General features: G+C 41.9%; 1 protein-coding gene across 1 annotated transcript in view; it reads right to left on the bottom strand.

The window, feature by feature from the left end:
* Positions 1-19011, bottom strand: part of LOC140200616 (protein diaphanous homolog 1-like) — a 460372-nt gene extending 441361 nt beyond the window's left edge. The window contains exon 1 of the mRNA XM_072264176.1: positions 18438-19011. Within this exon, the coding sequence (XP_072120277.1) occupies positions 18438-18542 (105 nt within the window). The 5' untranslated portion in view covers positions 18543-19011. The remainder of the gene's footprint in view (positions 1-18437) is intronic.
* Positions 19012-24759: the final 5748 nt, after the last annotated feature.

The following is a 24759-nucleotide window of genomic DNA, read 5'->3' on the forward strand; positions in this document are numbered from 1 at the left end:
TAGGTGAGGACAAAATGAACCCTATTCCTGGTAGGGTGGCGGCAGGATGGGGTAAGAACAGACATGCGGAAATGGAAGAGATGCACTTGAGGGCAGCGTTGATGGTGGAGGAAGGGAAGCCCCTTTCTTTGTAAAAGGAGGACATCTCCTTCGTTGTAGAATGAAAAGCCTCATCTTGAGAGCAGATGTGGTGAAGACGGAGGAATCAAGAGAAGGGGATGGCGTTTTTACAAGTAAAAGGGTGGGACGAGGTGTAGTCCAGGTAGCTGTAAGAGTCCGTGGGTTTGTAATAGACATTGATGGATAAGCTGTCTCCATAGATACAGTAGATAGGGGCATTAAGCGAGCTTTGGCACATTGGCCTTCATTGATCAAGGTACTGAGTACAGTAGTTGGGATGTTATATTGAAGTTGTACGAGTTGTTGGTGAGCCTTGAAGTTTGAAGTTTTGTGTTTGAAGTTTGAATTTGAGTTTGAAGTTCTGCGCAGTTTTGGTCACCAACCTACAGGAAAGATGTAAATAGAGTACAGAGAAAATTTACAAGCATGTTGCAGGGACTGAAGGACCCTATTTGAAGAATGAGTGGGGTAGAACCTTATTCCCTAGAATGTAGAAGATTGAGGGGAGATTTGATAGAGGTACAGAAAATTATGAGGGGTACATATAGGATAAGTGCAAGTGGGCTTTTTCCACTGAGGTTGGGTGGGACAACTAGAGGTCATGGGTTAAAGGTGAAAGGTAAAGTGTTTAAGGGGAACATGAGGGGAAACTTCTTCACAGGGAGCGGAATGAGCTGCCAGTGCAAGTGATGTATGCAATTTCTATTTCAATGTTCAACAGAATTTGGATAGAAACTGTACATGGAAATACCATAGGAAAATTTGGACTGGGGAAAGAAATGAAAGAGGCAAGAAATGGGTAGAATGGTGCAAGATGAATAATCAGGTCATTATGAATACCTACTTTAAAAACCATCCAAGACGATTGTGGACCTGGAAAGGTCCAGGTGATAGCACCAGAAATCAAATTGACTTTATTACTATAAACTAGGGGTAGGCAACCTACGGCCCACGAGCAAATATCGAGATACTATGCTTATCTGGCCCGCAAGCGATTTTTCCTTATTCTAAGTGTTCCACACAAATGGACATGCATGGCGTCTTGTTACACTGGCCCCAGGTTCCGTTTTGTTCTAAACCAAACACTGGTATATATGAATGACGGGAAGGCTGACTACCTGATTAATATGTATTAGATACTCTCCATGCACGCGCAGGTTTTCAGATGGGATCGTTCAAATTTGTAAACAGAAACAGCGTCACTGTGTTTTAACAAGAAATCCACACTAAATATCCATATTTACATGTGATACGATACTTGTTGTATAACTCGCGTTTCAAAATAAAATCAAAGAAAAAAATTCCAATGGCAATGAATGCAAAACGCAGGAAGGTCGACGCTGAGTGCCGAAAAAGAAGTGAAAGTGAAGGAAATACCCGTGCCAGCCACGAAATCTCAAAATGTACTGCAGAAAAGATGAAGCCTTTTACAAATGGAGAGTTTGTCAAAGAATGTTTACTGGCAGTGGTGGATATTGTTTGTCCTGAAAAGAGATCTTTATTTGCATCTATCAGTCTGTCAGCAAGAACGATCACACAGCGAGTTGAAGAAATGTCAGATGTTAAAAGTTATTTAAGGGATGCCTGCAACAAATTGCATTTTTTTTTCAGTTGCGCTAGATGAGAGTACAGACTTGAGAGACACTGCTCAACTTGCAGTGTTTGTGTGAGGAGTGACCTCAACTTTTCAAATTTTTTGAAGAATTTATTCAATTAATTCCTATGAAGGACACGGTTACTGGAGCAGACATTTTTGAAGCTTTGCTGAACATGATGTCAGAAATGAAACTTAATGTGTCGAAGCTAATTGGCATCACAACTGATAGGGCACCAGCAATGGTGGGACAGAAAAACTAAACTAAGTCTTCTGATTACTAATTGGCATCCTTGGTTAAGCACAAATGATTTTCTAGCATGTATTATTCATTAATTTGAGGCAAAACATAACTAGATGTATTTAAATGGATAATTCCCATATTTCAAGTTTTTACTGGTATTTATCTGGCCCACCGTCCACTCATTAATACGCGAGGCAAAAAGGTTGCCGACCCCTGCTATAAACCAAAGATCTAGAAACTCAGTGACTCAATGCAAAACATGTCCAGGTGCAGACTAATAGTGACTATAACCCAGTAATATGTCATGTAAAAGTAAAACTTAAAAACTAAAGAAGCAAAAACTTGAACAATCCCTTGACTACTAGCAATTAACTAAAGAAGAAATCTTAAGACAAAAATTTACAATTGAAGTAAGGAATAGATTTCAAAGCCTAGAAATAGAATCTGTTGAAGATGATAGCAATCATGTAGAAATGAAGTTTAACTCTCCGAAGGATGCCTTGGTAGAATAGCAAAGTCAGTGATTCCTAAAAAAGAAAAAAAAACACAAAGAATAAATGGATGACAAATGAAATCAAAAATCTAATGGAAGAAAGGAGACTGAAGAAAGCAAATCCTATGGAACATAAGTCCTTAGATAAAAAATTTAAAAGCTTATGTCAAAAAGCCAAAGAAGAGTGGTTAAACCTGGAATGTAAGCAACTAGAAAGAATCCCTATTACTGATCCAAAAAGGGCACATCAACAAATCAAGAATATCAGTGGTAAAAAGCTCCTTTGATCTTCAGGTGGATGTTTGAAAGCAAAGGACGGTACCGTTATCATGCAAAAAGATGAGATTATGAACAGATGGACTGAGTATATTCAGGAATTGCTTGAAGACAATCAAGGTGAAAAACTAGAAATTAAGAAGAACAGTGAAGGTCCAAGTATTTTAAAATCTGAAGTTTGTAATGCAATAAGTAAGATGAAGAAAGGAAAGGCAGTGGTCCTGATGAATTAGTAATAGAACAAATTATTGCCCTTGGAAGATTATGGAATTGAAAAACTTACTGATTTAATCAATGACATTTATGAGACTGGAATAATACCAGAAGAGATTTTTTAAAAAATCAGTATTTATCACTCTTCCTAAGAAACCTGGAGCAACAGAATGTGAATTACATAGGACCATAAGTTTAATGAGTCATATCACTAAGATACAAGCTGAAATAGGTAAAGAACAATGTGGTTTTGTGAAAGACAAAAGTACAAGAAACGTGATATTGATGTTAAGGATACTATCAGAATGAGCTATTCAAGTGCAAAAAGATTTGTTTGTTTTATCAACTACACAAAAGCATTTGATAAAGTGAAGCACAATAAGTTATCCAAAATATTACAGGAATCTCTAGATCTAGATTCGAAAGACCTCCACCTAATCAGAAATCTGTACTGGGAACAAACTGCCACTGTAAGAACAGATGGAGAAGTGAGTCAGTTTACGAAAATCAAGAGAGGCGTTAGACAAGGGTGTGTTTTCTCCCCGATTTGTTTAATGTGTACAGTGAAACAATAATACAAAAAAAAGACATCTTGGGAATCAAAGTTGGAGGTGAAAATATCAATAATTTCAGATATGTGGATGACACTGTTATTTGCAAGAACGGAGGAAGAACTACAAAACTTAATTGATACAGTTGTTGAAGAGAGTGCAAAAATGGGTCTATCAATCGCAAGAAGACAGAATGTGTGGTGATATCCAAAAGGAGGGCGAATCCTATCTGCAGGCTGAGAATAAACGGGGAAGACATAAAACAAGTACAGAACTTTGCTACTTAGGAAGCTGGGTGACATCAGATGGCAGGTGCAACATGGACATCAAAAGAAGAATAGGGATGGCAAAAGACACCTTTACTAGAATGAACGAGTATGATGACCAATACTAAATAAGGCATGACAACCCGCCTCAGAGTACTGAAATGTTACATTTATCCAGCTATGTTACATGGATCAGAATGTTGGACAATACCTAGTAACATGAGGAAATGAATTGAAGCAGCAGCGACGCGGTTTCTGAGGAGGATGCAAAGAATATCATGGACAAAATGAATATCTAACGAGGATGTCATGAACAGAGCAAACACAAAAAGAGAAGTAATGTATGAGATCACGAAAAGGCAACTTAACTACATTGGACATGTGATCGGGAAAGAGGAGTTAGGATGCACAGTAATTATGGGAAAGATTGAAGGGAAGAAAGCAAGAGAAAGGCAAAGACAAATGATGATGGAGACAGCAGCCAGAGAACTGGAAATGAATACCAATGAATTGATCCACTTGACCCGAAACAGGAGTGTGGGGGTCATGGCAGTCAAAGCTCAATCTGGGCATGGCACCTGATGATGATGATGACGGTATATGGATGGGTGGGTGTGGAGGGCTATGGTCCAGGTGCAGGTTGATGGGACCAGGCAGTTTAAATGGTTCAGCATGGATTAGTTGTGTTTAGCCTTCTGATTCTGACTCATCGCTTAAAATCCTAGCCATTCTACACTCATCAAGTTCAAGTTTATTGTCATCTGTCTATACATATCTACAACCAAACAACCTTCCACCCGACCACAGTGCGTCCACAAAACACATCACACACAGCACATAAAACAAAATATTACCACAGATAAGTTAATAAAATATAATTGTAAGTGCATGTAGTGCACGGCACAGGTAAAAAGATTGCCAGCATAGTGACAAGACCTCGGTGGTGGCCTGACTACCTACCCTGCCAAGTTCTCAATGTTTCGCATTTACACAGTTGCTTGCAAAAGTACTCAGTCCTCCCAACCCTTGTTCACATAACTGGATCTTACAACCAAGGATTTTGATCAATTTAACAGAAAATTTTTGTTTGTGAATCACATACTCCTTTTTTCCCCACAGTAAAAATCAAAAACAGGGAAACTTGTAAAGCATGAAAAACCAAAAATTCAAAAATTGAAATGCTAGCAGTTCAAAAGCATTCATCCCCCTTTGCTCAGTACTTAATTGAATAATTTCTTGCAGCTATTACAGCAAGTACTCTCAAACGGGAGAAAATCTGCAGATGCTGGAAATTCAAAGCAATACACACAAAATGCTGGAGGAACTCAGCAGGCCAAGCAGCATCTATGGAAAAGAGCAAACAGTCGACATTTCAGGCAGAGACTCTTCATCAGAACTCCGCGAGTACAGGTGCACATTCCTTTATCTGAAATTCTGAAATCCAAAAAGCTCTGAAAACCGAAGTTTTTTTCGCCAACAGCTGACATCACTCAGGTATGATGTGGCAGCACACAGCAGAGGCCGCCAGACGTCAGTTGTGGCTCAGAGCTCGTACTGGTTACACGTACATTTGCTGTTCGCTGATATTTTGCGTTCACTGTTGACTTGATGTTTAATTTCACTGTGAAAATGTCAAAAAGAGCTGCAGATACCCCTATGGGTAACAATGAGAAAAAGAAGAAAGAATTCTTATTGATAGGTAAGAATTTCTATCAATAACGCAGAAAGTGGAGTTATTGCAGGAGCTTGATCGTGGTGTGTCTGTGTGGCGTCTTACTGAAGAAAATAGTGTCGAAACTACCACTGAATATGATTTAAGTAAACAGAAAGACAAGTTACTGAAGTTTTATAGTGGCAGGGACAGTGACGTTCCACATTTTTTCCACTAAGTCATTTACCATGGGTTTGATTTGGTTCCTTTGAAGCTGTATATTTTTATGTTTTATGGAATGTTTTTGTTGGAAATAAAATTTCTTGTCATTATTCCCGAAACAATACAGTATAACAATTATTTACATAGCATTTACATTGCATTAGGTATTATAAGTAATCTGGAGAAGTTTTAAAGTATACGGGAGGATGTGCGTAGGTTTGGTGCGCCACTGGGTCCTAAACTCCACTGCACAGAGACAGGTTAAATAAGGGACTTGTTTTTTGATATCTGGGGGCGGGGTGGGGGGAGGGGGTCTGAAATCCGAAAAATTCTGAATTCCGAAATGCAACTGGCCCCAAAGATTTCGGATAAGGGATTGTGGACCTGTAGTTTTTTTTTGGATGCTTCTATTAGCTTTGCACAAAGTGATGGGGGAATATTTGCCCATTACTCCTTGCAAAATTGCTCATGCTTTGCTGGGTTAGTTGAGGAGCAGCAATGGACAACAATCATGAGGTCTTGCCAGAGATGTTCAATTGGGTTAAGGTCAAGACTCTGACTGGGCCACTCAAGGACACAAATTTTCTTTACTTAATGCCATTCCAAGGTTGCTCTGGCAGTGTGCTTTGGATCGTTGTCCTGCTGAAGGATTAACTTCCTCCCCTGTTTAAGCTTTCTGGCAGAGGCTAGCAGGTTTTTATCCAGGATCTTTGTATTTAGCAGTACAGTCGGCCCTCCTTATCCGCGAGTTCTGCATACGCGAATTCAACCAACCACGAATCGAGAAAACCCAGAAGTGCTCTTCCAGCACTTGTTGTTCGAGCATGTACAGACTTTTTTTTCTTGTCATTATTCCCTAAACAATACAGTATAACAATTATTTACACAGCATGTACATTCTATTAGATATTATAAGTAATCTAGAGATGATTTAAAGTATACGGGAGGATGTGCGTAGGTTATAGTGGATTGGGATCAAAAAAAAACTGTAAGTTCTCTTACTAAGTCAGAACAGGTACATCCGGTATTATTTAGCGTCAGTTTGTCTTGGTATATAGTATATATTTTACCTTTCTATGCATATAAAACTTAAGAAACGTTATGTTTCAGTGCCGGGCTCGGGAACTTCGATCCAGTGACAGTGACAGATCGCTCCCGAGCGTGCTCTCCATCCATGCCGGGTTGATGTGAGGATCAATAACTCAAAACCCCAAAACCCAATAATTAAACCACTGCACTGCTTAGTAATAACTGTAGCTTTCCTCGGGGCAGGGCCTTTTTCACTTTATCCATTAAAATTGTTCCAATCATTGACCGACTGTAGCTAACGCTTTTCCAATGACCGATGGCATTTCACCTCTTTCCGATCACTTTATTATTTCCACTTTATTTTCAATTGTGATAGTGATTATTTTCGTGAACAGAAACACTGCGTATTCAGAGCTCCGCCGCCGGGTCCTAATGTCCACCGCACTGAGCAAGGTTAAATAAAGTCCACCGCATTGAGACAGGTTGAACAAGGAACTTGAGCATCCGTGATTTTTGGTATCCGTGAGGGGTCCCGGAACCAATCCCTCGCGGATAAGGAGGGCTGACTCTATTCATCTTCCAATCAATCCTGCTGCTGAAAAGCATCCCCATAGCATGATGCCAGTTCCACCATACTTTACAGTAGCGATGGTATTACCCTGCTGATGCTCGGTATTAGACTTGCGCCACATGTACCGCTTAGTATTGAAGCCAAAAGGTTCCACCTTAGTCTCATTCGACCACAAGACCTTCTTCCATATCTTTAAAATATCTTCTAAGTGATGCTTTGCAAAGTCTTTACGAGCAAGGATATATTTCTCATTGAGCAGTACAATTATGATTAATAATTGTAATGATTAAAGAATCTAATTTAAATCCCTGAGAACCAAACCAAAGTCTTGGAATTGATTGGAATTGAAGAATGACTGGGAGCTATATTCACTCTCGTTTAGAGCATGAAGGGACTTTGGCCTGTTCAATACTTCTAGCATGCTTCTTTTACTTCTAATTTCCAGTGTATGGCGCTCATGTTGATTTTCATCAATCTTTTTTTAAAATGAAGCAAACAGAATGTCTGAAATTTAATGTGAATTCTTACCTAGAGTCCACAAGCAGTATTTTGGCAATCATTGCTCCCAGATATTTAATAATAATAGGCATCCATTAGTCTCACCGACCATGGATTTACGCCTTGGAAGGTTTCCAGGGCAGAGGCCTGGGCAAGGTTATACGGAAGACCAGCAGTTGCCCGTGCTGCAAGTCTCCCCTCTCCACGCCACTGATGTTGTCCCAGGGAAGGGCATTAGGACCCATACAGCTTGGCACCGGTGTTGTCCTAGAGCAATATGTGGTTAAGTGCCTTGCTCAAGGACACACACGCTGCCTCAGCCAAGGCTCAAACTAGCGACCTTCAGATCACTAGACGAACACCTTAACCACTTGGCAACGCACCAACACTCCCAGACATTTAAGAGCAATAATATTAGTTAATGTTGGCTTATTCTTGTCCTCAGCTTGTAACATATTGCACTGCAGCAGCAAGAACCTTTTTTCTTATTTATTTACTTATAGATACAGCGTAGAACAGACTCTTCTGGCCCTTCAAGCTACACCACCAACAACCCATCAGTATCCCACCGCTGCACGGAAGGAGCTTGTACATTCTCCCTGTGACCATGTGGGTTTCTTCCAGCGCTCTGGTTCCCTCCCACAGTCCAAAGACCTACCGGTTGGTGGGTTGATTGGTCATTGTAAATTGTCCTGTAATTAGGCTGGAGTTAACTCAGGGAATGCTGGGAAGTGCGGCTGAAAGGGCCTGAGATGCGTATTCCACTGTATACACTATCTCAACAAAATAAAAATAAATAAAACCCTAGTCTAACTCCAGGGCAATTTACAATTGTGGTGATATCACGTGTGAGAACTTGACTGGACAGAGTTCTGAGCATGCGCAGAAATGAGAGAATGATCCAGAAACTGTATGGTAAAAACATGGTTGCTGCTTGCTGTTGTAAATAAAAGTTCTAGGTTTAATTTTCCAGAATATGGTTTGTTCTTAGTAACCCACGGTACGTATAAAGAACACAACATGGTGTCAGAAGTTGGTCTGGAAGAATAATACGGAAATTGGAGAATTGAAGATAATCAAAGGAAAAAAAGAAAGTGAACTTTGTCGTTGTTTGTTAACATCTTTAAAATTGAAGTTTTGCAACCCCTATTGACACTTCAGCTGACTGGAAACGTTGCTGAAAACTGGAAAAGATTTAAACAGCACTTTGAAATTTATTTATTGGCGATCGGAGCAGATAATAAAACGGAAAAAACGAAAGCTGCAATTCTACTCCACGTAATGGGGATGATGCAATTGAGGGATATAACCATTTTACTTTTGAAAATGGAAATAATTTGAACCTAAAAGCAATAATCGACAAATTTGAAGCATTTTGTATACCGAAGCATAATGTGACGTATGAGCGCTATAAATTTTTCAAATGTCGGCAGAGACCTGGTCAAACGATTGATCAATTTGTTAGGGAGTTGAGAAACCACAGTAAAAGATGCAAGTTTGCAGAGCTTACAGACTCTCTCATTAAAGACAGAACTGTTTGCGGCATTCCAGATAATGTTCTGAGAGAAAGACAGTTAGAACAAGATTTGAACTTGGAAAAAGCTGTGGCATTCTGCAAAGCTTCTGGGACCATGATGTCACAGGCAAAAGAGCTTTTTATCGAGAACGGCTGCATAGACGCTGTAAAGCACGAACATATTAGAAAAATATAATGAAGTGACAACGAAACCGACAGAAAGCAAGACATCATCTGAAAGAAAAAGAATTTGTGATCGCTGTGGGCAGCAACATCGACCAAAAAAAGTGTCCAGCGTATGGAAAAATGTGCAATCACTGCGGTAAGAGTAATCATTTCTCACGTTGTTGCAGAAGTAGAAAGGAAATAAAACACGTAAATGCAGTGCTTGAAAATGAACGTGAGGAGTTTTATCTCGATGTGCTTTGTGAAAATAAACAAAGTAAGAATGACTGGACTATTCCATTGCAAGGGAACCAAAACAATATTCTGTTTAAACTAGATACTGGAGCACAAGTAAATGTTCTTGCAGAATCTGAATTTAATGCATTAAAGCCAAGACCAAAGTTACATCAGACAAATATAAAAGTGACTGGGTATTCAGGTGCAGACATTCCAGTTAAAGAAACATGAGTGGCAAAAGTATCACACAAAAATATGGTGCACACGCTTTCATTTGTGGTGGTGCCAAAAAATGTACTGTCAATACTGGGCTTATCTGCCTGTGAGAGACTGAATTTGGAAAAAAGAGCCTTAGTCCTGGACAGTGATACAAAGTCAGAATACAGTGGACAGAGGCTAAACTTGCCGGTACAGTACAATACGGATTTTAAGCCAAAGAGTGACAAGAATCAGGATCCAATTGAAGAAGTGAAAGCACAGGTGAAGGAATTGAGAAGTTTTATTGAAATGATGAAGTCTGAGCATAAAAAAGAGATTACACAGTTAATGAATGAATTGCGATTTCTTCTCAAAGACCTCAAGAAAGAGTTAACTTCAGAGTTTCAGTTAACTGATGCAGACCAGACGAAACATGAAAATAACAACGAAACACAAGAACTGTGTGAACCACTTCGAAGGTTCGTAAACTCCCAGAAATACTGATACAGACATGTTATATTATGCATTTGTTTTGATTAATGTTGCTAATTGTTTTTCTTTTTAAGGAAAGGAAGATGTGGTGACATCAGGTGTCACGTAATTGGACAGAGTTCTGAGCATGTACAGAAATGAGAGAATGATCTAGAAACTGTATGGTGAAAATGTGGTTGCTGTTGTAAATAAAAGTTCTAATTATGTTCTTCCAGAATATGTTTCTTTATGAGTAACCCACTGTACGTATGAAGAACACAACAACAATGAGCAATTAACCTACCAACAAGTGTATCTTTGGACTGTGCAAGGAAACCAAAACACCTGGAGGAAACCCACTTACACACAGTAAGGAATATACACAGTTTCTTACAGAGGACACCACAACTGAATTGCAAATCCTGACACCCCAAGCTATAATAGTGCTGCATTGACTGCTAGACTATCATGGTGGCCATATACACTGTGTATATATGCCAATGATATAATATATTAGAATACATTATCTTTACTCTCTTTGCTGCACTTTGCTCAGAGACCTGAAAACTTTTTCATAAGTGCTTCTGAATAACTACTCAGAGTTACCACTGAACCTGTTTTGACACGTTTCTGATACCACATTCTAGACTGCAACAACCAGCTAGGGAGAATTTAAATTCAGAAGTAACACAGGAAATAAAACTTCATAATGGTCGAATCATACCAAGTTATGAGGCACAAGAAGTCTCCGATGTGTTCTTCAACATCTCTCTTCCCTCAGCCATCAGACCTTTTATGCCTCAACCATCGGGCTCTTGAACCAGAAGGGATAACTACTCAACTTCACTCACCCCAACACTGATTTTTTCCCACAAGCTATGTACTCACTTTCAAGAACTCTTCATCTCATGTTATCAACATTTTTTGCTTATTTATTTATTGTTTTTTTTTCTTTCTTACAGTTTCTGGTCTTTTGCACATTATCCGTCCTGTTGGGTGCAGGTTTTCATTGATTTTACTGTTTCTTGTATTTACTGTGAATGCCTGCAAGAAAATAAATCTCAGGGTTGTATATGGCAGCGATCCCCAACCACCAGGCCGTGGACCGGTACCAGGCCGCAAAGCATGAGCTACCAGGCCACGAGGAAACAATATGAGTCAGCTATACCTTTCCTCATTCTCTGTCACGCACTGTTAAACTTGAACATAGGGTTGCCAACTGTCCCGTATTTGCCCCGCTAAGGTACAGCGTTCCTATGAAACCTTTCATGCCGAGGTGGCGTTAAGCGAAGTAGCAATTACCATTAATTTATATGGGAAAAAATTTTCAGCGTTCCCAAACCTAGAAAATAACCTACCAAATAACACATAAAACCGAAAATAACACCAAGATATAGTGAAATCAGGAATGATATGATAAATACACAGCCTATATAAAGTAGAAATAATGTTTATGTACAGTATAGTCGGGAAGATGAAGGCAAAACCGATTTGTGGGGGAAAAAACTGGCACGTACACGCATGCACATGGCTACGCGCACATCACGCATGCACACACAAGTGCCTGCGCAAGGCTTCATGGTCATGGTAGTCTTTCCTGGGGTGAGGTGTCCTGGGATTTGACTGCTACTTTTGTCCCTTATTTGGGAGTGAGAAAGTTGGCAACCCTAACTGTAAAAGACATGTTGAGGTGAGTTTAACCCTACTTGAACACCGCCCGCCCCCCCCCCCCCCCCCCCGGTCCACAAGAATATTGTCAATATTAAACCAGTCCGCAGTGCAAAAAAGGTTGGGGACCCCTGGTATATGGTAACATATCTGTACATTGATAATAAACTTACTTTGAACTGTGGCCAAACAAGCACAGCCCTGTTTAATCCCATTTCCCATCTTTTAGGTTACAGTCTTGTTTCTTCGGCTCTTCAGGTGATCACTTATGTGTTATTTTTAAATATAAAAACTATGTCTGCCTTCACCACACTTTCCAAGTATATGAAAACACCTTTGTCCAAGAATGGAAAAGGCTACATAAAAAGTGTTGGATACAGCCCAGTAAATCACAGGAATAGCCCTCTCCACCATTTAGTACATTTACAAGGAGCACTGCCACAAGAATGCAGCATCCATCAGTAAGAGCTCACAACATCCAGATCATGCTCTCTTCTCACTACTACTATCATGCAGAAGATACAGAAGCTTATTCCCACACCACTAGGTTCAGGAACAATTATTATCCTACAACCATCAGGTTCCTGAACTAGAATGGATAACTTCACTCACCTCAACTCTGAACTGATTCCACAAGCTATGGACTCGACAAACTCATGTTCTCAGTATTATTTTCTCTATTTGCATAACTTGACATCATTTGCTTGCTGGTTATTTTCCAGTCTTCAATTCTGTATAGTTTTTCATTAATTTTATTGTATTTAGTTTTCTTAAATGCCTGCAAAAAATGAATCTCAAGATAGTACAAGGTGAGATATACGGTATGTACTTTGATCATAAATTTACTTTGGCTTTGAAGTCCATTTCCCTTGTTTATTGTTGAGACAGATAGCCGGGGAGCTGTGTGGTGTAGCAACAGTCCCGGAGAGGCGACACCAGAAGCAGTGTATATATCCCAAGTCCCAAGCGGACACGTATATATATATATATATATACATATATATATATATATATATATATATATATATATATTTGCAGCTTTGTACGTGCTATAGGTGCCACATGCTATGTATAACTGTTGGTCATGTATTTCACAATTGACCCCAGAGGAATACTGTTTCGTTTTGCCTGTTCTTATGGGTATTCATGTACGGCTGAATGACAATTAAACTTGACTAAGTTCTAGACCCTCACTATCTACCAGATAAAACCACCCTAAGAGCAGAAATTTCTCAGCACATTCCTTACCTGTGCAAGATGAGGGTGTGAACTGTTGTTCTTGACATCACACTCAGGGGAAACACCCTCCCCATGTTTAGTCAGTCTAGCCCAAACAGAACTTTAAAAGTTTCAATTCGCCTTTCATTCTTCCAAACTCTACTGAATACAAAACTAGCTGACTGAATCTGTGCGTGGAGGAATGCTGTGGACTGACACTCCTGCAGCCTGGAATGTGCATGTGCTGAGGGACAGAAGCCTGAGGCAGCCACCGCAAGTGCTCATTGGGGAAGGGCCACAGGGTGAGGATCTTCTCCTGCTGTAGAGCGAGGAGGCAGGTTGGGGGGAAGGAAACCCCTCAATTATGATTGTAGTGGTACACCACCCCAGGGACCACATGAGTGACAGCAGTGATATTGATGTGTACGAATGCAATGGAACAGTATGGAAAGCATTGAATATCAATGTAAAGTATGAAAACACAAAGTTTATTCCTGTAAATAATTTATGAATAAAGTTTATTTTGATTTTTAAAAATCAGTTCATGGCATAACCTTGTCATCCAAGGAACCGGTTCAGTTAATTTTTGCTATGCTTCCTTTATAGCAGGAGTTCCCAACTTTTTTAATGCCATGGACCAATACCATTAAGGAAGGGGTACATGAACTCCAGGTTGAGAACAAGATGAGGAGACCAAGACTCCACAAGGTATCATCTCACCTAGCCAATGTATAGCAGTTGTGAGGCATCCTTACTCCTGCACTCAAAATGCCTGTACTATTGTCAGTGACCTAGGGGCACTACTCTCAATAAATATCCAAAGAATGCAGCTTGATTGTAAACTACACATTTCCAAAAGCAGAAAATGCATGGACCCAAATGAAATGCAGAGCTATTTTTTTTAATTTAGAAAATAAAATATGCATAAATGCAAAGGACATCATTCAAATTATAAGCATGAGATATTGCAGATGCTAGAAATCTTCAGCAACACAAAATGCTACAGGAACTCAGCAAGTCAGGCAGCATCTATGGAGAGGAATGAACAAGCAATGTTTCGGTCCAAGAGTTTTCACCTGGACTGGAAGGGAAGGGGGAAGAAGCCAGAAAGAGAAGGTAGGGAGAGGGGAAGGAGTACAAGCTAGAATGTGATGTGTGAAAACAGACGAGGGGAAAAGTAGATGGGTAGGGGAAGAGGGGATTAAGTAAAAAGCTGGAAGGGGATAGATGGAAGAGGTAAGGGGCTGAAGAAGGAATCTGATAGGAGATGACAATGGACATGGAAGAAGGGAGGAAGAGGGGCAGCTGAGGAGAAGAGGTGGTGAGAGGGGAACCAGAATGGAAATCAATGTTCATGCCACTAGATTGGAGGCTACCCAGATGGAATATGAGGTATGGCTCCTCCAACCTGACTATGACACACATGGAATGGGAATGGGAAGTCGATTTGAAATGGGTGGCCAGTGGGAGATCCCGGATTTTGAGGCAGAAGGAGTGAAGTGTTCAATGAAGCGGTCCCCCCAATCTGTATTCTGTATCACTAATATAGAGGAGGCCACACCAGGAGCACTGGATACACTGGCAGACTCGCAGGTGAAATGTCGCCTCACCTGGAAGGACTGTTTGGGCCCTGAATGGAAGTGATGTAAACACTTGACCCACTTGCTGGGATAAGTGTCAGGAGCAGGAGCAGTGGGGAGGGACAAGTGGACAAGGGAACGTAGAGAGAGACCCCTACAGAAAGCAGAGAGTGGGGAGGGAAAGATGTGCTTAGTGGTACAATCTTGCTGGAGGTGGCAATAGTTATGGGAAATGATGTGCTGAACACAGAAGCTAATGGGGTGGTAAAGACAAGGGGAGTCCTAACACTGTTACAGCAGCGGGAGTATGGAGTGGGGGCAGAGGTGCATGAAATGGAAGAGATGTGGGGGCAGAGGTGCATGAAATGGAAGAGATGTGGATGACGGCGGCATTGGAGGTGGAAGACGACAAATTATTTGAAAAAAAGAGAACAACGTACTTGATCTGCAATAGAGAGCCTCGCCCTGAGAGCAGATATGGTGCAGGTAGAGGAAATGAGAAAAGAGGATTAGCACCTTTACAAGTGACATGTTGGGAAGAGGTACAGGAGAAAATGCTTTGAGAAGCAGTGGGTTTATAAAAGATACTGGCAGACAGTCTGCCTCCAGTGATGCAGACAGAGCAATTGAGAAACACCAGAGAAGAGTCAAAGGTGGACAGTTAAATTTGAAGACAGGGTGGAAATTAAAGTCAAAGATGATGAAATTGACCAGCTTAGCATAGGTGCAAAAAGCGGCACCAATGCAGTTGTCCATGTAGCTGAGAAACAGATGGGGAGAGTTACCAGGGAAGGCTTAGAACGTGGACACTATACATAGCCGACAAAAAGGCAGGCATAGCTGGGGCTCATGTGGGTGCCCCATGGCCACACCCTAAGTTTGGAGAAAATGGGAAGAACCAAAAGAAACTCTTGAGGGCAAGAACCAGTCCTGCCAGATGGAGGGTGGTGCTGGAGGAGTGGAACTGGTTAGATCTACTTTTCCAGAAAGAACGAAGGAGAAAGCTTTAAGACCTACATGGAGGAGGATGAAAGGGCTGAGAGACTGGACATCCATACTGAAAACGGGACAAGCAGGGCCATCGGTCGATTAAATGCACAAATGACGCAATTCTGACAACGTACAAGATGCTGACAATACACAGCAATTCAAGACAAATCTGTCGGGAGCTAAGCAGAGTTGGTATTTGTGGTTAATGCTCTATCAGAGCAAATCCACAACAAGGCATTCATAGTGGTTTGCTGCTGTATTAACTTGTGCTATTGGAGCCAGTGGAGATGTCACCTTTCAGCTCCAGTGACCCAGCTCCTATCCTGTACTTCAGTGCTGTCTCTGAAGAACTTGAATGTTCTCCCTCTGACGACATGAATTTGCCTGGGTGCTATGGTTTGCTCCCACATCCCAAAGAGACGCAGTTTGGTAAGTTAACTGGCCACTGTAAATTCATAAGTGACTCAGCTCGGCATACACAGAGCACTTAGCATTGTCAGTGACCCCTCCCGTTTGTTCAAACTCTTTGATCCCCTATCATCAGGTAGGAGGTTCTGCAGCATTATGACTAGGAGTGTTAGGGTGGGAAACAGCTTCTTCCAAGCAGTAAGACTACTGAATGCTTTGGCACCACACAAATCTTATCACACCTGAAGCACCAGCAGCGTTATATAGTTTACTTTCTTAAACTTGTATCATATATGCACCTTATTATTTTTGAATTTATTTCTGGTAATATTATGAGAGTTATCACGTTGGTGTTGGTCACGTTGATCCAGAGGAACGCTGTTTTGTTTGACAGTATACATGTGTATGGTTGAACGACAATTAACTGAACTTGAACTTAAACTTAAACCAGAACACTTGTCACATAGCAGTCAGCGTGACTATTATAGCTTGGGTCATTCCTGTGTTCGGAGTTCATCCCAGCAACATCCTTAACAAGTTCTAGGATCCAGGACATTTTTAAGGAGCAATACCTCAAAAAGGTGGCATCCATCATTAAGGACCCCCATCACCCAGGGTATGCCCTCTTTTCATTGCTATCATCAGGGAGGAGGTACAGGAGCATGAAGGCACACACAATGATTCAGGGGTAGCTTCTTCCCCTCTAGAAACATAGAAAACCTACAGCACAATACAGGCCCTTTGGCCCACAAAGCTGTGCCAAACATGTCCTTATGAGAAATTATCTAAGGTTCCCCATAGTCCTCTATTTTTCTGAGCTCCATATACCTGTCCAGGAGTCTCTTAAAAGAACCTATCGTATCTGCCATCAGATATCCGATAGGACAATGAACCCATGAACACTACCTATTTTGCACTATTTAACTTTTTAATATATACATGCTGTAATTTAGTTTTTTATTTTAATGTATTGCAGTGTACTGCTGCCACATAACAAATCTCACAACATATGCCAACCATATTAAACCTGATTCTTATTCTGTGTTTGTACATTCTCCCCGAGAGTGTGTAGGTTTCCTCCGGGTGCTCTGGTTTCTGCCCACAATCCAAATACTTACTTGGACATTGCAAATTGTCCTGTAATTAGGCTAGTGTTAAATAGGTGGGTTGCTGGACAGTGTGTTGGGTTGGAAGGGCCTGTTCCATGCTGTATCTCTAAATAAATAATCTGAGAGGAATTGTAGGGAAAATGCAGCCATCAGGGTAACTGTTTGAACTGGCAACAACTTTATAAGTTGAGGGTTGTAGGAAAGAAGCTAATAAGGTAAAACTGTGATCGTAACAATGATCCTTAATTTTAAAGGCCAAAATATTCATATTAAAAGACATTACCATACAGTGTAGGAGACAATGGAACAAATTGCCCCAAATGTGTAGCATGAAATTATGATCTATATACTCCTACCTTACTACCATATATACCTCTCAAAAGGTCACATTAAATAAAGTGTGCCAGACAGCTGCTTTTGTAAAGTCCCTGTAACTTTTATCTGAGATTTTCTTTATACTTGACTGGTGCTTACATTGGTGAATGGAAGAACAGAGCACCGGTGTTAGAAAATTTGAAAGAGAAGTGTGTTAAATCAACAGGAAACCAAAGTTTCCTTATATTCAGTTTAGCAAATAAAACCGATGCAATACTTGCAAACTTAAAATTAACAGTGGTCTATATATACACAGCGAAAAACAATGTAATGTACAATTTTTGGGCTGAGTTTGCAAACAGCTGCACGAACTCTGAAATGCAAGTTACAACAATTTGGCCACGTTTTACAATGTGTTGTTTGAACTCCGACAGCACGTGAAAAGTTCTATCTAGAGCAATGTGAAAACGCGCTGCACGCAGGGTGCAGAGCTCCTCAGCAAAAGGAAGTGTTGAAAGCAGAAGCAACCCAACTTTCCTACTACAAGGAAGTCACACAGTCGCGTTACATTCGCAGGACCTCACACCATTTCTACCAATAAGACTGCGCGCTCCTGTCAAATCCAGGGCACCATTGGACTCAATAATATTTCATTGACTTTAGGGTGAGTGGAGAGAGAGAGAGATAGCAAGACCAAGTTTAGTTCTGCCCGAAACCTTTCAAACACTTCACAAGTGTCCGTGACAGGATGGGAACAGTGGGGATAAGTGTTCTCATTGCAGGTTTTACTTTCCCCATATAAATTTAGTTTTAAATAGAAAATTAAAGACTCACAAACTTCGTTTTCTTTTCTCCTTCGTCCAGGCTCTTCTTCACCTTGCCGGACTTCTCCTTAGTCTTAGAAGAACCCGAAGCCTCACTCCTCTGTTGTCCCTCCATCTTCTCGTTTACCTCTCTGCGTGTCTACACGTCTTCTTTTTAATTCCCAGTAAACCGGACGTGTCCTACATGCGGTAGGTGCGCGGGGTCCAACGCTCTCCAGATAATACCAAGGACGCGGGGTCAGCCTCCCCAGGCCGGGGCCTAAGCACGGGTTTCCCGGCTGCGATCCTCACGCAAGCCCACCGCAGCCACCAGCACTGCAAAAAAAGGGACCGGTTTGTTGAAGATAAATTCCCTCCCGGTTCTCAGGACAGTCGCATTCCGCCGCCTTCGGAGCAGAGGAAATTAGTAAACCGGGGTAGAGAGCAGGCGGCGGAAGGATGAGCGTTGCGTCCCATCGAGCGGCGGCGGCAGCACATCCGAAACCGCGCTGTCCCCGGGGCTGAGATTGACAGGAGGGCGGAGCCACAGGTAACCCCCACCGACAAGGGGGCAGGACTAACGAGGCCTCTCAGGAAGGGCGCTGGCGGAGGGGGGGCGCGGCAGCAGGTGGGAAAGGGCGGGGCGGTGAGCGCAGTCCGGAGCCAATAGTCAGGGAGGGGCGGGACTACAGGTGACCTCAACCGAAAATTGAGCGAGGAGGCGGGACCAAGGCCGCATTTCAGGAAGGGCGCGAGCTGCATCAGGTGTCGCTGAGGAGGCGGGGCAGACGTCGGCGGTGAGGGTGGCCCGCAGCCAATGGCATCAGGAAGAGGCGGGGCCACTGCGGCACTGGAGGCGGTGCTAAAAGTATCCACCATAGTCTGCACCTGCGGGGACTAGCTGACATATTGTAAGGGGGTTGAACTCCCCACGTGTAATATTCAACAACGCACAAAATACAGGAGGAACTCAGCAGGTCAGGTAATTTCAGTGAGGGGGCAGTAAGATGCGACTGTTCATTCCTCTACAGACATGCTGCTACACTTGCTAAGTCCCTCCAGCATCTTGAGTTTTGCTCTGGATTTCCAGCATCTGCAGAATATTTTATGTTGCACATGTAATACTGTTCGTTTTACCATAAAACATAGGAGCTAAATTAGACCATTTGGCCGATTGGAGTCTGTGCCACCATTCAATCATGGCTGATCCTTTTTATTTCCCCTCCTTAGCCCTACTCCCTGGCCTTCTCCCCGTAACCTTTGATGCCGTGGCCAGTCTAGAACCTGTCAACCTCTGCCTTAAATACACCCAACGACCTGGCCGTCACAACTGCCTGTGGTAATAAATTCCACAAATTCACAACCCTCTGTCTAAAGAAATTTCTTCACATCTGTTTTAAATGGTCGCCCCTCCATCTTGAGCCTGTGTCCTCTAGTCCTTGACTACCCCACCATGGCAAACAACCTTTCCACATCTACTCTGTCTAGACCTTTCAATATTACAAAGGTTTCAATAAATCCCTCCTCATCCTTCCAAATTCCAGCAACTACAGGTCTAGTGCCATCAAATGTTTCTCATATGATAACCCTTTCATTCCCAAAATCATCCTTGTGAGCCTCCTCTGAACCCTCTCCAATCCCAGCACATCTTTTCTAAGATGAGGAGCCCAAAACTGTTCACAATACTCAAGGTGAGGCCTCACCAGTGCCTTATAAATCCTCAGCATCACATTCCTGCTCTTGTACTCTAGATCTCTTGAAATGAATGCTAACATTGCGTTTGCCTTCCTCAACCACTGACTCAACCTGCAAGTTAACCTTTAGGTTGCACTGTACAAGGACTCCCAAGTCCCTTTGCATCTCAGGTTTTTGGATTTTCTCCCTGTTTAGAAAATAGTCTGCACATTTACTTCTACTACCAAAGTGCATGACCGTCATTTTCCAACATTGTATTTCATTTGCCACTCTCTTACCCATTCTCCTAATCTGTCTAAATCCTTCTGCAGCCTGCCTGTTTCCTCAACACTACCTTCCCCTCTACCTATCTTTGTATCATCTGCAAACTTGGCAACAAAGCCGTCATCTATATCATTGATATACAGCATAAAAAGAAGCAGTCCCAACACCATTGCCTGCGGAACATCATTACTCACTGGCAGCCATCCAGAAAAGGATCCTTTTATTCCCACTCACTGCCTTCTATCAATCTGCCAATGTTCTAAATCTGTGCCAGTAACTTTCCTGAAATACCATGGGCTCTTAACTTTGTTAATAGCCTTATGTGTGGCATCTTGTCAAAGGCCTTATGAAAGTCCAAATTTATATCTTAATTAGTAATTATTGTTAAATACGAATGACCAAATAATTAGTTCATTATTGTCTCTTTATTGATGTTCAGTGATCATCCATCCAGACAGATTATTTCATACACAAGTAAAAAGTTCAAAGTACATTTATTATCGAAGTATGTATACTTTAAATAACAGAGATTGATCTCCTTATAGGCAGCGTGAAACAAACAACCCATTACAAAAAATATGTCCATCAAAGAGAGAAAAAAGCAAATCATGCAAACTGTAAAACAAGCAAACAGCATTCAAAGCTGAAGCTTACAATGCCAGGCATCACAGAAGCTGATTCAGAAGGCCTCGGTCCAGCACAGAGTCGAGATGTCCCCGTGGAGCAGGAAGATGAACTGGACAATCTCTTGCTTCCGGCACCAACAATCTGGCACGGTGCTTAGGTCATTCAAACCTCAGGTTGTTCCTTGACCTCAGGCTCGGGCTCAATCCACTTGATAAGGCCAGCAACTGAGCCTTCCAGTTCAGCTTGACTTTTAAATTGATCAACTCTCAGATCTTTTCTCACCTCAGCTTTCCTCATAGTACAAAATGAAAACAATAACAGAATTCAGAATGTAGTCTTACAGTTAGACAAAAGTGCAGTGCACGTAGATGAATAATGAGCAAGAGCCATGATCAATATGTATAGAGACACCAGGAGATCATCTTTGTCATAGAAAAATTCTTATAACAGTGGTGGGTGGTAGGGTGGAGATACATCTCTATCAAAGGAGGTGTAAGGCACTCTTTCTCTCCACTAGCCTGCAGGTCACCCTTGGGCAAGGTGTAGCACCTGCTCAGCTCCCCCTCCCCCCCCCCACTGATCAGGGTCAGGTGAAGCCATGGGAGCAGGTGGTGGATGGTCGTATGAGCAGCTGGTGCAGATCACAAGTCCTGGTTATGCAGTCACTGACACCAGACAGACCATCTTTGAAGAGCATTGATAATGACTGGTATCACTTGTCTTATAAAGACACTGCCCAGAAGAAGGCAATGGCAAACTACTTCAATAGAAAAATTTGCCAAGAACAATCATGGTCATGAGACCATGACTGCCTACGTCATACGACACCGCACATAATGATGATGAGTTACAGTGGAAGCTGTTCTCGTGCCTGGTAGTGCACTTTCTCAAGCTTTTATGTCTCTGTCCAATGGGAGGAGAGAGAGTGTGTAGAGTCAATTTGGGAGGTTTAATCTGTAACCATTGCTCAATGTGAGGGCAATTCACCTTGCCCCATTTCTCTGCCTCCTCGCATTAAGGGGGATAAGACAGATGGTGTGACCTGGAGCAAAGCAAAACAAAATGCTGGTGGATTTAGGCCAGTCAGGCACATCTGCATCATCAAAGGACTTGATAGATTCCTCCAGCATACTGTTCAGGTCATCGTGCTCCATGAAGGATGTCATTAAACTAGATGTAGGAGCCATGTATCTATTTCTGTATCTGTATTTTATTTTGCGTTGTGTGTTTATTATGAATAGTTCGTCACTTGGGTTGGGGCATGGTAGAAGCGAAGAGCTTAGTTACGTATTCATGCTTTGAATTTAGTTCAGTCTACTTTGGGTAGAATTAGAGGCAGTCAGGAATAATTTTTTTGTTGGCTGTTTAAATATGCTTAAATATACTTGAAAACTCTTGAATATTTTTTAAATATGTTTAAATATGCTAAGAATGTTTATTTCATTATATCTTTTATTTGCATTATTTTTTATTGTTTCAAGATTGTTCATTTTGTTAATTTCTTACTAAATGATCGAACATGTGCTTTGACTGTGGAACTTCATTATTGGATGGATAGTGCATCATACCGTATCTACCACCCGTGCTTAGTCTGCAAGTGGTTTTCGTTCATTTTCAAGTAACCGCTACACCTGAAAAATAACAAAACAGTTTCATTCAATGTTACCAGGAATGGAGGTTTTAAGTCATAAGGAGAGGCTGGATAGACTAGGACATTTTCCTCTGAAGCATCAGAGGGTGAAGAGTGAACATATAGAGCTTTATAAAGTCATGAGGAGCAAAATAAATGGTCACTGTCATGTTTGGGTAGGGGAATGTAAAACTAGAGAGCATGGATTTAAAGTGAGAGGGAACAATTTGGGAGGTGAGTTTTTAAACGCAGAGTGTGGTTGATATAAAATATAGAGTGAGCTGCCAAAAAAAGTGGTACAGGTGAGTACAATAATGATATTTAAGATACTTGGGCAGCCCTGTGGTGAAGAACAGATTAGTGGGATCTGGGGACAAATTGGACCCGCTCAAGAAGACATCTTGGTCAACACAAAATAATCTGCAGATGCTGGGGTCAAAGCAACACTCACAGCATGCTGGAGGAACTCAGCAGGTTGGGCAGCATCCGTGGAAATAACGAGTTGACGTTTCGGGCCGAAACCCTTCGTCGGGACTGTAGAGGGAAGGGGAAGAGGCCCTATAAAGTAGGTGGAGGGAGGGTGGGAAGGAGAAGGCTGGTAGGTTCCAGGTGAAAAACCAGTAGGAAGAAAGATAAGGGGGTGGGAGTGGGGAAGCAGGGAGGTGATAGGCAGGAAAGGTGAAGAAGGAATAGGGGAAAACACAATGGGTAGTAGAAGGAGGTGGAACCATGAGGGAGGTGATAGGCAGCTGGGCAGAGAGGAAAGGGCAGAGTGAAATAGGGATAGGGGAAGGGAGGGGGAGGGAATTACCGGAAATTGGAGAATTCTATGTTCATACCAAGGGGCTGGAGACTACCTAGATGGTATATGAGGTGTTGCTCCTCCAACCTGAGTTTAGCCTCATCATGGCAGTAGAGGAGGCCATGTATGGACATATCCGAATGGGAATGTGAAGCAGAGTTGAAGTGGGTGGCTACCAGGAGATCCTGTCTGTTGTGGCGGACTGAGCGGACGTGCTCAACGGAGCGGTCCCCCAATCTGCGTCGGGTTTCACCGATGCAGAGGAGCCCGCACCGGGAGCACCGGATGCTCTTGGTCATCTTGGATGAGTTGGGCCGAAGGCCTATTTCCATGTTGTATAACTCCAAGAATTTATGACTCAATTGCTGTACAAAAAATCCTCTTTCCATATGAAATTTTGAAAGAAACTGCTGATGCTGGAAACCTGATATCTGAAGAAGATTTCAAGACACAACTGCTTATCTTTCCAAAGAACTTCCAGATGTTACTTTCAGTTGCTTTGTCAGATGGCCTTCGATTTATGTATGCTGTTTCTTAACCCCGTCACCGATGAGAAAAGGGTATCTCCATCTACTCTATTTATAGCCTTTATGAACTTAACCATCCTCTCTCCCAAGAAGAATAACCCCAGCATTTTCCATTAAACCACTTAACCATTATCCCTCTTCTCCAGATATCATTCAGAGCACTGCTAATCTGAGCCCCCTGCCTTGAGCAAGCTGCAAAGGCCAAAGTCCTGACATCCTAGATCTTGGAGACACAAGAAACTGCAGGTGCTGGAATCAACAAACAATCTACTGGAAGAACTCATTGGGTCAAGCAGCATCTGTGGGAGGAAAGGAACTGATGATATTTTAGGTTGAAACCCATCTCTTGTACTCTATACGTCCATTTATAATGACCAGGATCTCATCTGCTTTTTGTACTTGTTTTCTCAACTAGCTACTTATACCAATAAAAACACCTATACTCCCAAATTTCTCTGTCTTTGCATTCATTTTAGAATGATGTATGATAGATTATATTAAGGTTGCCACAGTGGTGTAGCAATTCGCATAATACTTTCCCGTGCCAGCTGTAGAATTCCTGCTGCTGTCTGTTAAGTGTTTGACTGTTCTTCCCATGACTGTGTGGGTTTCCTCCGGATGCCCCAGATTCCTCCCACGTTCCAAAGGCATGCTAGTAGATTTAGTAAGTTGTGGGCATGCTGTGTTGGTGGCACTTGGGAGCCGCTTCTGACACATCCTCAATGCAAGACGATGTATGTTTCAATGTTTCAATGTGCATGTGAGAAATAAAGCCAATGCATTGACCGTTCTCAGTCCTCTTATCAGA

The sequence above is a fragment of the Mobula birostris genome, chromosome 7 (genome assembly GCF_030028105.1).
Source record: "Mobula birostris isolate sMobBir1 chromosome 7, sMobBir1.hap1, whole genome shotgun sequence".
Lineage (NCBI taxonomy): Eukaryota > Metazoa > Chordata > Chondrichthyes > Myliobatiformes > Myliobatidae > Mobula > Mobula birostris.